This window comes from Alligator mississippiensis, chromosome 1 (genome assembly GCF_030867095.1).
Source record: "Alligator mississippiensis isolate rAllMis1 chromosome 1, rAllMis1, whole genome shotgun sequence".
In the NCBI taxonomy this organism is placed as follows: Eukaryota; Metazoa; Chordata; order Crocodylia; family Alligatoridae; genus Alligator; species Alligator mississippiensis.
In genome coordinates this window covers 364,991,068-365,005,897 of record NC_081824.1, presented here as the reverse complement: position 1 = coordinate 365,005,897, position 14,830 = coordinate 364,991,068, and the positions used below count along the sequence as shown (strand labels likewise).

The 14,830-nt window shown below is 43.1% G+C and overlaps 1 protein-coding gene across 8 annotated transcripts in view; it reads right to left on the bottom strand.

Annotated features, from left to right (window-relative positions):
* The window catches only part of DOCK9 (dedicator of cytokinesis 9), a 277,662-nt gene that overhangs the window by 184,596 nt on the left and 78,236 nt on the right, over positions 1-14,830 (bottom strand). The window contains exon 1 of one of the 8 annotated variants that reach the window (XM_059721109.1): positions 6,050-6,316. The exons of 5 other annotated variants lie outside the window; for them this stretch is intronic. In XM_059721109.1, the coding sequence (XP_059577092.1) occupies positions 6,050-6,163 (114 nt within the window). In that variant the 5' untranslated portion in view covers positions 6,164-6,316. Of the gene's footprint in view, positions 1-6,049; positions 6,317-14,830 lie in introns of those variants that run through there. 2 more of the 8 variants (XM_019486922.2, XM_019486924.2) reach the window with 2 other exon arrangements.

The following is a 14,830-nucleotide window of genomic DNA, read 5'->3' as shown; positions in this document are numbered from 1 at the left end:
GTGGCCCCTGTCCTAGCTTCTGCCTAACAAAGTAAGATGACAAAAGCACTTTATCAGTATGGCCTCTTCCACACTAGGGTTTTTTGTCAGACTAGTTTGGTCAGCTTAAGGGTGTGCTCTTACCTTTTCCCAAAGTATCTATGGTAGAATAATTGTATAAGTAAACCTAACCTCAGGCAAACCAAAACTAACTGAAGTAAGACTAAGTTTCCAAGCTCATCCTCACTGAACTCCAGACTACATTACAAAGCAACATGTTTTTAATCAAATTAAAAACAATTCCCTAAACTTTTTAATAAAACATTTTCACTCACATTATGTTTTCTGGATATGAATACAATTCTCCTTCTGTCATGGGCTGACTTCTTCCCTTTAGGTACAGAAGTCATCACATTAAAATGAACAATACTATATCCTACTGAATTGAATTTCCTTGTCAACCTAGCCAGAAGGCATGGCAGGATGGCACGCTGGAGACTGATTAGTTTACAGAGACATAAGCTTTCAAAGGCAATAGTCTACTTTGTCAAATCCATAATCTTTGTCAAATCCAGATATTTAGTGCTGCTAGCATCTAAAACAATGATAAAGTTTCCATGGTTTTTATCATGCCCATGTTCTATAGCCCTAAAAATAAAAGATAGTACATGGCCTGTTAATTTTTAGTGCAGACAAGGACAGTGCCCATGCTCTAACAGAGGCAGGCAACCCCTGGCACAGGTGCCAGACCATGGCGCACAAAGGCATTTTGCTTGGCATGTGTTCCTTGGGGCAGACAGCAGGGGCTAGGGCTGTGTTACCAGAGTAAGGATCAGGCCCCTCACAGCTCACCTGACATCTGCCCCTGGCATGCCAACATCTTACAAGTGAAGGTGATTTTGGCACTCTGCCCAAAAACATTACCAACCCCTGCTTTAACACATCAAACCTGAAGTCACCATAGCAAAATATTATTTTTGTGAACTCATCCACACCACTGCTACTTTTCTAAGAGGTCTTTTAGCTGGAAAAGTGAAAGATCTTATGACCCTTTGAGGAATTAAAAACAAAAAACAAAAAAACAACACTAACCACAGAAGTTCTGGCAATAATTATGGATACATTTTGTCCTGAAATCCTTAAAACCCTAAATAATCTTTGTTTTAAAAAAATGAAGTCAGAACAGGCAGTAAAGTGTATTCTAATTTAAAATGTAACATTTTCTATTTTGGTTTTAACCCAAATCACCCCCAATTCTTTTTACTGGTTCTAAAAAGCTTTCCCGCTTACTGACCAATATTCCTTCAAAGCAGTGCAGTACATTCACAGGTTATCACAGTTTATCTAAACAGCACTAGCTGCTGTCATCACTTCTTCTCATATCCTGTCAACATGTTGAAATCCAAGTCTAAAAATGGGCACACACTATCGTTCGATCTGTAGACTTAGTACGGTTCTCACTGGCACATGGTTTTTCCATACATGGGCAAGCCAGGAAATGTTATACAGTCTAAAAGTCTTCTTCACATTCACACCTGGTGTTTGCATCATTAGTATTGCTACAGTTCAACTATAGTCCTAATGACCCCTGTTTGGAGGTGCCTCAAGGTGCTTCACGTTGGCTAATTAAGCTCCGTGCCTGCAGGGAAATGTTCAGCAGGTTTGATATTCATCTGAGCTCCCTTCTTGATCATTTCTATTCACAATTGCCTCGTTTTTTATTTATTTGTGTGGCCACCAGTGTGGCTGCATTGTAAAGAGGAAACTTTTCCATGATTTTAGTCTACTGGAAGTTGCAAAGTGGCCATATAGTGCAGGGGCAGGCAATTACTTCGTGTAAAGGGCCGCTTAACAAGGTTTGGTGAGCTTTGAGGGCTGCATAGGTAGCCCTACCCCTTGACAGATGCTTTGCCCCCTGGTCGCCATCTTGGGACTGGAAGTGTGTACCCCTGCTCCCACCCTCCCCAACCTTTGCCACCAGAAGTCCCTCCCCACCCCCAACCCCTCCGGACGTACTCTTTTTGGGAGGGGGGGTGCCATCTTGGAACCAGAAAAGAACCAAATCATACACTAGAAGTCAAACACCTAATATATTTTAATTTAATTACAAAAAATATTTTTGTCATGATTTGTGTTTGCATACTGTATGTAGAGGTGACTGCATAACAACTCAAAAATTAATTCTTAGTCTTGTATTGTGTGCGTGTGTGTGTGCGTGTGCATGCACACGCAATAGGTTGTAAGGTTGTGGGTGTGTGGGGGAGCATAGAGTATGTTAAGGGTGCGTATAAGGGTTGTAGGGGCAGGTTGTGGATGTGGGGCATTTGTGGGGTGTGAGGACCCCCCGACAATCTCCTCATGGTGCAGCAGCAACAGGCGGGGACACTCAGGGAGCTCATGCCCAGCAGCAGCACATGGCTCTGGCTAGCACTGCACATTGTGGTGAGTGCAGCCCAGCTAGGACATCTCTATAGCTGGCACTCCCTGCCACACATGCACAGCCCCCACACTTGTGTGCTGCTGGAGGGAAGCTCCCCATGCTGGAGCCGGCTGCCTTTACAACTCCCTGCCATGCAGGTCCTGCGACTCCGCAGGGAAGCACGGGCCGGGGCTCCCCTCCACTTCCACCAGAGTCCTGGGACTTGCACAGCAGGGCAGGCAGCCAGCTCCATCACAGGGAGCTTCCCTTCAGTGGTGCATGATTGTGGGGGCTGCACGTGCACAGTGGGGATCAACAGCAGTAGAGGCAGCCCAGTTGGGCTGCACTCGCCATGATGTGCAGCGCTGGCCAGAACTGCACACTGCCAGGCACCAGCACCGGTGCTTGGCACAACCACCCTGAGGGCCCCCTGCCTGTGCCATGGTACTTGTGTGAGGGGCCCACACCCCTCACACTCCCTCATACCCACACCCTGCCCACCCGAGCTCCACGTTGCTATCAGCCCTAGTGCCACACTCCACGCTCCTGTCCAGCTGCAGCTCCCACCCCCACTCCCCACCACTTCCCTACCTGCTGCCCATAGTGAGCAAGACACGGGAAACTGAGGAGGTCCCCTGGAGGCTGCATGCTGGCTGGGCTGGGCCCTTCTGCCCATGAGGGTGGGAGCAAGGAGCAACAGGGTATGTTCGAGGGGAGGGGGTGTATACGTAGGTGCCTTGCTCCCACCCTTGTGGGTGGAAGGGCTGGGCAGGGGACAATTGGTTTGCAGGTACCGTGGGCCAGATGAACATGCTTAGCAGGCTGGATCTGGCCCGTGGACCATATTTTGCCCACGCCTAATATAATGGATGCCTTGGGAACTTGCCACAGCCTCGGGACCCTGCACCCCGTTCCAGAAACCTGCAGAGCTCTGCCTGTGCCCACACCCATGCCTGTGTTGGGGTCAGGCAGCTTCCAGCTGTGCCCATGATGCTGCCACTTCTCACCCTTCCAGCTCCAGTATAATGCAGGCCAGATGGCTTCAACAATGTACCCAGAGATGGGGATTTTCCCTGCTCTCATGCTGGGGCCAGGAAGCTGGGAGCTGCTCCTATGCTGCCTCCACTTCTCCCAGCTGCCTTCTCCCCAGCTGTTACACAGGCATAGCCTCCAAGTGGTGGGGAGATGTGTTGGGACCAGGTATTTACAAAACTGTATCCACAATACTACTGCTTCACCCTGCTCTCCTTTCCACCCTCTCTACCCCCAGCCACAGCGCAGGTGCAGCTTCCAGGCAGTGGGGAGCTGAACTGGGGCACTGCAGCATTTAGCTGTGCTTACACTGCAGGAAGGGGGCTGTGAGAAGTTGAAGCATCATTGTTGCCTGGACCCAGTGAAGGCATAGGGGAAGCCCCTGCCACTGACGCGCTGCCGAAGCCCCCCAGTCTGCACTGGACCAGAACTGGGCTGTTCTGGCCTGTGGGCTGTTAACTGCTGGCCCCTGAGGTAGCATGATCTTAGTCTTATTTGAGTAGACGCATAGCAATCTTTCCATGATCCTACTACTAATTCCAGAAAAAAAATAGTTAAGCTGATCCATTGCCATTTCAGAGTCTATTATCCTAGACAGAGCCCAGTGTAATCACCTTACTATTTTTCCTAACCAATTAAATATGCTTTGAACAAGAGGCAGCAAAAACAGTGCAGCCCCCAAAAGAGGCCTTGAGGTAGGTAAGCAAATACCTCTAGATGTGTTCCAAAAAGTGTCCTATATAGGGGCTGCAGCATTTATACATACAAAGTTATCTGTACGCTGGAACAGCATAATCAACCAAATCTAGCATAAATAACTTTACAGCAGCAAATATTAAATTGTGGGCAGCAGCATTATACAAGAGGTTAAAACAGAAATAAGCAACTGAAATTACAAGAGGATCATTTTTATTAGTGCATATACATTTAACGTGAGTAGGTTCTAATGTCAAATGTAATGTTTATAAAGAATTTTGATTTCTAAAACGTCTTGTTCATTTATGTCTATCCTCTACAATATATATACTTGATTATGCATCATATATGGTGTGGGATATATTTAAACATGCAGGACTCATGTATCCCATGCATGTTAGGACACAGAAATAGTGTTCTGAAAATTAAAAGAATGCTTAAATTATTTGGACAAATTAATATCCTGTTCCACTATGTTTCTAGTAAGTATGTACATGTTAGACCAACTTCAGTATTTTTAAACATCTGCAACAACACTACACACCTCCTCATAATATTCACAGGGAGGGGGGACAAAAACCTATTCTAAATAAAGTTAAGCACTTCAAACAGAGCAAAAAACAAAAGCCTAAACCTAAACAAAGATTAGCTCACATTTCTCAGATAAATATCTGCAGAAAATCAGAACAAACTTGTATTAAAAGAAGGTTTAATTAATGGCTTCTTTGAATAAAGAATGAAATTAAGTGGCAGAAGAGTTTCTATTCCATCACATTTCCTTTCTAGCACACACTTTCTTTAGGTAATAGAATGCATTTTGTAACTACATAAAAATAAACAAATCACTAACCACCAAGAATATTTTCTAATAGAGGCAAAAGTGTTTCATTTGCATGCCAAAATAGTTAGGCAGCTAAATAAATGTGATTTAAGTCTTTAGCAGTGCCGAGTACCTAAAGCTTCCACATATTTCAATGGGAGCTATAGTTCCTAAGCAACAAAATGAAAATAATAAAGGATTAAAACAAACAAACAAACCAACCCTTCTCCAACTACACAGTCAAAAATAATAATAGCTTGGTCAAAATTTTCAGCGCCTCATTTGCAAAAATGGAACACCTTACGGACATAATTAAATAGAGTACTTGTTTCCAATTATCAAGCATAAGTACACACTTACTGACTTGCCTGGGGATTAAGGAGAGGCTCTGAAAAAGTTAATTGTTTTAGCTGCACTGTGTTGGAGGATTTCTTGGAGCCTGCATACAAAAATACTATGTTCTCTTACTGTACAATAAAAATTCCAGCAGAAGCATACAGCCCACTCAGCAACAGAGAACAAACTCTTCTCAAATTCCTCCCTCAGAGAGCACACGTTTCACTTCACAATTCAACAATTCTGAAGATAAAAATATGTTATTCACTATGGGTTGGAAACGTAGCCTTCAATTAAGCATACCTGAAAATGCTACACTAATCTCAGGGATATTAAATAAAATATGAAGTCTGTAGTATATGTCCCTAAAATATTAACAATTTAGGAAATCTCTAAGCAAAACCAATGTCTCTTGAAAAATAAAATGTAATGTCTTTGTCCTGCTTGTATTAAAAAATGTAGATAACCTCAAATTTAAAGATTTGTACAACCACCTTAAGATACATTAAGCTGAACTAAACCGATGTTTAGCAGTAAATAGTATGAAATAAGAGCCTGAAATATATTTTGTAATCCTCAAGGAAAACCTCACTGAAACCAAACTACACACCAAAAGCAAATACATATTGGTTGAAAAGGATCAAAAGCAACCTGAATAAAGTCTGATTAATTAACAAAACAAAACAAACAAACAAACAAAAATCAAGAAACTTCCTAAAAAGTGTAAGGAAGTTAGACAGAAAGATTTCATTTACACAAATTCCTACCAGCACTTCCACAGGACTGTCCACTTCTACTTCACACTGAGCTGCATCCCTGTACTGTTGCGGAGACGCTATAACAAGCTCTTTTTTTATACTTCTGTTTGTTCTTGCCTGCATTGTTAGCCAGAAAACTGAAAAAACTAAGAAAGCCTGTTCTTCTTGTGATCAAAGTAAACACCATACCAGTGATCCAGAGAAAAGAGTTTTTTTCTAGGCAGAAGCTATGGAAAGTACAAACTAGTTCAACTTCCAAGCTGCAGCTTGCTGTCATGGTGAGAATGCATGACAAAGGACAGCCTCTAAAGGGGGTAGTACTCCTCTGGAAAAATAGGTGGATCCATTTTAATGCTACAGGAACAAAAACTAAAAATGGTGCAACAGAGAAATGCATTATGATATTCTGACAGTACACATATTATAAAAAACACATAAGGTACATTTTAGAGTAAGAGTTAAATTTGTTCTACATTAAATATTAACTTGCTTATTACAGTTTGGAACTCCACAGCAGAACAAGATTCCAAGTGTTCTTCTTTCCAAATGAATACCATACTATCCACTCAGATTCCCATTAATGCTCAACAGCTAATGGAGTAACTTCTCCAGTCAATGCCATGTCAGCCAGCAAGGGTATGTCTCTGTTACACTGTCAATGCCCTTTTTTTATTCCAGCATTTCTAAAAACTAAACAAAAGAAAGCTTTCTTACTTTCATACATTCTTCCCCTAAAAAAAATCTCAAATACTGTTTTTACTCAATTCTAAGTCAAGGTTTGTTTCTCTCATTTAACGTAAGGAAAAAAAGTCCTTAATCTTGGAATCGAGTATGAGACACCACAGGGGCAGGCAGCTGCTGCGGAGCCAGAGCTGCCTGCCCACCCCCCACCCCCAGATGTCTCTGCATCCCCTGCCTCTCACCTCCACAGCCTCGGGACCCTGCACGCCTGTTCCAGAAACCTCAGTGTGCTTTTTTTTAAGCTCGCTTAGAAAACTATATCCAAGAATTAAGTTAAATAATGCATATAATGGAAAAAAGCAACCACTCAGAAGTTAGGAAACGAAACCTTAGTATTAATTTTTTTTTCCCGTATACCTAAGGCAACAATGCAGTTACATAATCACATACTATTTAGACATAATTATATAGCTATTATAAGGCATACCATATTTACACCAATCTAAGACTAAAGGATTTTCCCCATTCAACAAGGAGAGAAGCCCCTCATCTTGCATTTTGAGCCTGGAGCCATAGCCATAGCTGCTGTATGTCCCCCTGCCACTTCTGCCCCCCCCCACCCCACCTGCCTCCCTGCAGCCTCTGTCTACCCTCCACATCCTTTGCTCCTCTATCTGCCTTTTTCACTGCCTCTTTCTCTTATCTCCCCACATCCCACACCTGTTGCACCCCTCCTCGCCTCTCCCCCTAGCCCACCCCTGCCACCGGGGTGGATTTGAATGAAATCAAATCAATTTAAATCACTGGTCAGGAAGCCTCGATTTAATCATTTTCTCTACAAAGAAGTGCATTCTTGTTGTAACTTTATTTAACTACTTGACACTTTGTACTTTGAAAGAGAGGTAAGGGCTTGACTCTGTACGGAATGTTGTAGAGAGACAAGAGGGCTGATCGGTAAGTATTCAGGTCTGTTATCTCTCATCTCCATATACTGCTGTTAACAAGGATGTTATCTCTGGAGACACCAATCCGCAGTTTGAGAACTGAAACTAAGCATCACAGAGATGCTTAATGGGATCTTCTAGACTGAGCACCACGTTCTACTGGGCAGAGTTAATCTTTACTAATCTACAGAGGAGCCTCTGAGAACCCCATAAGATTGGGCCCCTAATATAGTCTACAGCCTGTTGTGACCTATTTATAAAATGTTTCCAAAAAGGTTACATGAATATATTGTCTCAAATAGTATATAATTAGAAGTTATAATTCCATGATGATGTCTTTGAGCTTTAATGCATCTTAAATTAAAACTATCTTTATATAGGTTTATTTTTAAAAGAGCATTTTAAGAAAAAAATATAAAAATACAAATAAATAAAAAATGTGATTTATTACTATTTTTAATCATTGTTATCCACCCTACCTGCCACTTTACCTTTGCTCCAGCTCCTGCAGGCTCCAGTCCCACTCCAGCCCAGGCCACAAAGTATTTGTTTGCTCTAGCCCTCACTGCTACAGGGCTAGGCTGGGGCCAGAGCAAGCACATGATTTAGGTCCCAGGTTGGAGTGGGGTCAGACCCTACCAGGACAAGGACAAGCAGCCAAGAGAGGGCAGGAAGAGACGGAGAGAAGGAGGATCTGATGTGGCAGGGGGTAGGCACAGGGGCAGGGTGCCATGAACAGGTGGAAGAAGGCAAGGTTTAAAGTGTCAAGCCCCATGGCCTGCCCTGCAGTTTAAGATAACCCTCCAATAATTAGGTTTGAAAACTAACAAAATGTATACATTTTCTACTTACAGAATCTAATTATTAGAGAATCATCTTAAATTCTGGTAATTAATTTTGTGTCAGGCCAAATTAGCCAAATCAGTTCCAAATCCTATCAACTGAACAAACAAAGCCTCAATCGTTCAAGTCTGTGTGGCACTACCACCAGCAAGTATTCTCCTTCCTAGACTCTTCAGCCTGCGGCTTCAGATACTCCTAAATCCACAGCAGGCATCTGGAGGTCTTGGATTTCAGATGTCCCCAAGTCTCACTTGCCCTTAGCTCGAAGGCCAAAAGGAAGCTAGGGAGAAATCCCTCATCACCATAAAATAGGTATGTAGCTGAGATCCTCCCACTGGAAGACTATAGTAGACTCTTGTACAGGGTTCTGTCCGCAGTGCATTGGACAGGTCTCCACCCTTTACTACACAATGCCATTAAAGATGACCTTGGCACTGGGAAAAGACAAGTGCAGCCCAGAAAACTTGATCTTAGCCTTAAAAATGCTGAGAAGCGATAGGATAGCTATCTATCCACAACAATAGATTTTATTTTTGCAACACACACACACACACACACCAAGCCTACCAGTCTTCAAACACAAAACACAGTTATAGAATCATTCACCTGTTACAATGCACATACCCGCTACAAAAACTCACACCTGTGCTCCCTGCACCATTATAATTACACTGTTTCTTCGGTCTTGTCCTTAGTGGCTGTTCTCTATTATGTAGTTTTTAATTCATTTCTCTCATACTGTCACTGTCATCTCCACAAAGACAGATTAGCACAGGCTATCTGAATAAAACATATAGTAGTGCCCACTGAGTACAAGTTCCCCTCAACAATAACACTTTTTCAAGACCTGGTGAGCCACTACACTGACTATATTTCAACTTCCTCTTCAGTCCCACAGCTGAGCTGTGCCTTTCTTTCCCGTTTCCAATTATACCCGTTTCTTCACCAGCCTTAAATGTCTGGCAAACATCACCAAACAGGGCCCCAAACAGTTCACCAGAATCCCTTTTGCCCCTCTCTCAGCCTTTCACATATGGTTAGTGTGGCCCACCCCCCATGAGGTGAAGCCAGACCAAGTTGCCCTGCACCTCATCTGCATAAAAATTTTGGATCATCCCAGGACTCATGACTAGAACTGGGTGTTTTTGTCATGAGTGGGGGCTAATTAGCACATGGATCCTTTGGGGCTGGGGACGATATTTGGAGTACATCCATACTGCACAGCGCTGAGCTGTTGGGTCACCAAGGCTTGAAATGCTGTTGACACTGCTAGGGTGCATAATGGTAAATCATGAGCCTTTTGGCTTTGGACTAGTACCATGCATATTCTGTACTCTATAAGTAGGTGCTCAAGTTGTTTGTGGAGTACCTAAACTAAAGCTTGCAGCAGTTGCAAAAAAGGTAAAAATGCATTGCTCAGTGAACTAAATCTATGAATACTATTAGCAGATTACTACAGCTATGTTTATTTCCAGGTCAGTGTTTTCAAATTTGCCCCTCACTTCCATGTGCTCAGGGAGAACAGGGTTTGTCGGTAAGGAGGGGGAAAGGAGTCACAGGGGAAAGAAGTTGGGGAGGAGGCAGAGCACAAAGGGGCTACCTGATCCCCCCCGATTTATCTTTCCTGATGTAGCAATGGGAGGTTTACAAATTCAAGACAAACCTTCAATAATTAAATTCTGTACCTGGAAAATTATATCAAATGTATACATTTTCCATATATAGAATCTAATTATTGGTGGGTTATCTTATAGAGCAGAATCATCTTATAAATCGAGTGAATACTGTAGTTTCATTTTATTTTGATATTTTATGGTAATCGTTTTAACTTCTTAATGAAACTGAGTACAACAAGTTCTTCAGACAAGTCTCTGATTGCTAATTTCCGATCCCTTTATTTTATCTTAGTCTATTACAGCTGCCTTTAAAAACTATGGCTCTCTTATTAAGAGATATTAAAAATCTGTCAGCAAAATAAGTATACTGACTTGACTTAAATATACAGAGCAAAATCCCCTTCTTGAAAAAGTTGCTTCCTGACAAAAGAGGCAAATTTTTGAGTAAAAAAGATAAATCTACAAATGCAATGTTCTAGGTATGTCCAAGTAAATTCTGGGCTTAGTACATAACTTTTAGAGCAATGCTTCTCACATCTTTTAGGATTGAAGGTACCCCTTATGAGACTTCAGGCATTTCTTGGAAAATGTCAGCTCTTAATTTCACTCAGTTTTTGACTACAGAAAAACAACAGAACAATTCTGGTGCAAAGAACTCGGAACAACTACAACATGTCAGAATTACTATTTGCAATCGCTGGGTTTATTTGTTTAGGCGTTGGGAGACTGCTGTTGTTCTGAGATCTCCAAGGTAGGAAAGAAGCTGGAAGTATGACAGGAGGTCAGTGAAAATGTAAGTAGGTGGAAGTTAGGAAAATAATGGGTAGAGAAGGGACAGGGGGAAGGGGAAACAATGGGTGAAGGAATGCAAAAAGTAAGCATGGGAGACTCTGTTGTAGTATTGAGTCCTCCAAGGTAGAAAAGAGGTCTGTGAAAAAGTAAATACATGGACGTTAAGATGACAATGGGTGGGTAGAGGAGGAGACAGGAGGGGAGAAAAAGGGGAAAAATGTTTAAACAGTAAGTTCAGGCAGGTATCTGGTGAATCAGATGTTAGGCAGGTTGCAATGCGTCATAAATCCAATGTCTATATTAAGTCCATGTTTTTTTTGTATCCTATAGATTGAGGAAGTGAATTTTGCAGGCTCATCTACAAAAGGTGTTTTGCAAGTTCCCTTTGAGGATTGGAACAGAGATCGGAGAGGGAGTAGTTGTCTTGTGAGAAGTGGGCACCCACAAGTAATTGGATATTTCTGTCTTTGATGGATTTTCAGTATGCATTCATTCTGGTACACAGTAGTTGTTTGGTTTCTCCTACATATTTTCTATCAGGGCATTTGGTGCACTGGATGAGATTTATTACATTTCTGGAGGTGCAGGTATAAGATCCCAGGAATGGTGATAGTTCCGTTGTGGGGGTTAGTTATTATGGGACTGGTAGAGATGTGTTGGCAGGTTTTGCATTTCTTGTCTTGGCATTTTCACTGATGTCCTGTCACACTTCTAGCTTCTTTCCTACCTTGGAGACTTTAGAACAACAGCAGAGTCTCTCAATGCCTGAACAAGGATGCTCGTGCCCAAAAGCTTGCAAAGAACTGTTTTCCAACTACTCAATTGGTCTAATAAAAGATATCACATCTACCCAAAAAAACTTTGTCTTCCTACAACGAACAACCCTGCTAACATTGTATGACACCTCATACCACCTCTCCCCGCCTTAAATCATCTCAAGGCACCCCAGGGTGCTGTGGTACCTTAAGAATCACTATTTTAGAGTGAAGACCACATTTGTCAGGTTTATGGAGGATTTTTCCTTGTGGTTTAAAGAGCCATCCCCCACCACACACAATCAATTACTAATCTTCTTTTGAAAAGTGTGGACTGTTTTCTGGAAGAATAAAGAGAAAGCAACAAATAATATTGTTGCACCTTGTGCTGCCCATGAAGTAGTTCCTATCATTCTGGAGAAACTGGCATGCAGCAAAGTTGTACTAGTACATATAGTGGGCCTTCAAAAACCTTTTATACCCCATACTACTGAACTTACAAACCCTCAACCTCCCTGCTGAAGTGCAGGTTATAGTAAAATCCACATATTAATATACACGAAGATAGCATACTCTTGTAAATAAAGGTACTAGAGTGGGAGTCTGAGCCAGGTTATATTGCTGGCTAGGTTACTGAACTAGTCAGGGACCTAGGCGCAAGGTACTTCACCCCTCTCACCTTTTTGCATTATCTACTTATATTCTAAGTTCTCTGGGGCAGGAATATTTCTTTCTATACCTTGTATAGTATTAAGCACAATAGAGCCCTGATCTTTATTACAGCCTCCAGGCAATCCTGTCACATAAGATAAAGTTTCTTTCTTTAGTACCTTTACCTTTGTCCTGAAAGAAAAGCTTGTAATCTTTGTCAGTTACAGGGCTAGTTGAATTTCTACCTTCCTCCCGGAACCAGTTTACTTCCCTCCCTGCCCTCCAAACATAAAGCCTATGCCTTTATCCTTACCAGGGCAGAACTGTGAGACGCTCCCATTTTTTTTGAAAACTCAGAATATGAAGAATGAAGCTTTCCCTTGGTTATTATTAATTAATATATACCTACATTGTTAAGAACCGACACGTCATTTCTCATTTGAATGTGTTGATCTGAATTTAACCTTTCTCCATGTGGTAAAAGAGGACCTGATATTTTCTCCCCCTGAAGGTACTTATATTTTAATCAAGTCACCTGCCGGTTTCTGTTTTGAGAAGATAAGGAAACTCGGCTTAAGCTTCTCACCACATTCTGTCCAGATACTGCACATTTTTGTGGGTTTCTTCTGAGGTTGGATAAATTGGCATTTGAGTTGCCCATCCCATTTGCCTTCCCTGAACATCTGTATGGCACCACCAGTCATCCAGACTTTTGGAACTTTTCCAGTCTTATATTAACATCAGCAGACAGGTCATCTCGGACAACTTTAACAACTCTTGAGTACAAATTCTCTGGACCTAGAAAATGCTATTGTGGCAGTGAGGTACCCCCACAGGCTCTCAAGGGGGAGAGAAGAGAGCCCGCAGACCCCAGGCCCTGGGAGCAAGCCCCCAGAGGGGCGTACGTACCTCCTGAAGAGCAGCAGGAGCAGGAGCCGCAGCCGCGCGAACCAGCATTACACTGGCTGTGACATCAGCTGTTCCTGGTGAGGGGAACAGCTGAGCCAATCCCAGCGGCCATATTGGCCGCTGCAGGAAAATTTAAAAACCCCGTCGGAGCGGGGATGAGGGGAGAGCAGGAGAGAGAGCGAGCACACGCTGGCAGCTCGTGAGGCAAGCTCCGGCATGGGGAGGAAGCAACCTAGCCCTGCGAGGCTTCAGCAGGCAGCCCAGGGAAGGGCTTTAAGCCTCCCGCGGGAGGCAGAGCAGGAGGCAGACAAGGAGGGCAAGCGAAGGCACTCTTGCACACACCTGAAGGAGCTTGCACTCAGGGGGGCAAGGGAGCTCCCTGCTTGTGGTAAGGGAGAGAAAACAGCTGAGAATCCGGGAGGGAGCTGGAATAAGGGGGATAACCCTGAAGCTCCTTCCGACCCGGAGGAATATTTTCTATAAAAAGAAAGCTCCCTCCAGAAGGCAGGGAGAGTGACCGGGACCTTGGAACCGGTCTGAGGCCATCATACGAGGCCAGGAAACATCTGTAACGCATCATCCAACAGCTGGCGTGTGGACAGGGTGTAGGGGAGGCGGAGCCCCGTGGAACACAGCGTCGAACGACCATGAGTACCACCATCTATCAGGAGGCCCCATTCGTGCCAAGATCTCCACTGTAGACCCCTCTTAAAGTGCGTTTAACATCCAAGTCGTGGCAGGCGAGTTGAGGGGAGGGGCAAACCCCGACAGACTGGGCGGCGAAAGGGGCGCAAGCTCCACAGCTATTTAACATTCCACCTATAGATTGGAAGGTAGTTCTCTTCTTCATGCAATAGAAACTATTCTGCAAAATAGAATATTTCAAAACTTCTGGCATTTCTGCATAGCTACATTGACCATCTTCATCTATTAATGAGACTATGCCATAGTTAGGTTTCCCTTTGTTCCCGATTAAACTCCTTGTGATTTTAATCATTGATTTTTCCCTGCTATCTTTAGATATCCTGCTCTATTTCAGGGGTAACCAACCCATCACAAGTGCCACAGGGTGCTTCTGGGTGGCATGCAGCAGATCAGGAAGAAGAGAGGCAACACAGTGGAAGATAAGATGGAAAGCAGAGCAGCACACTGAGCAGGAAGTAGAAAGGAGAGTAGCAGATAGGGCAGAGGAAGGGGAATGGAGTAGGACTTGAGGGTGCCATAAATTTTTGTCCCCATTGCTCTATTTTATTTACATTATACGCTTCTATTAGAGCTTTCTACCCATGTAGCAAGTGATTCTTAAACTACTCCCAGGATGATAGAACAGATAAGATCAGTCATTTCCTCTAGGCAAGAAGAATTATAACAGAATTACTGGATCTCACAGTCAGACAAGGTTCTTTGGGTGAATCTGATATCTTTTATTAGACCAACTTAAATAGTTGGAAAACAATTATTAAGCAAGCTTTTGGGTTCAAAAACCCTTCGTCAGGCTAAGGAAGTTTCAGCAGTTGGTGTGTGCTCTTCCTGGATGGAATGAAAAGTAAAGAAGCCAGAGGCTGGCCTAGTATGCATACAAGACAAGTAGTCAGTGAA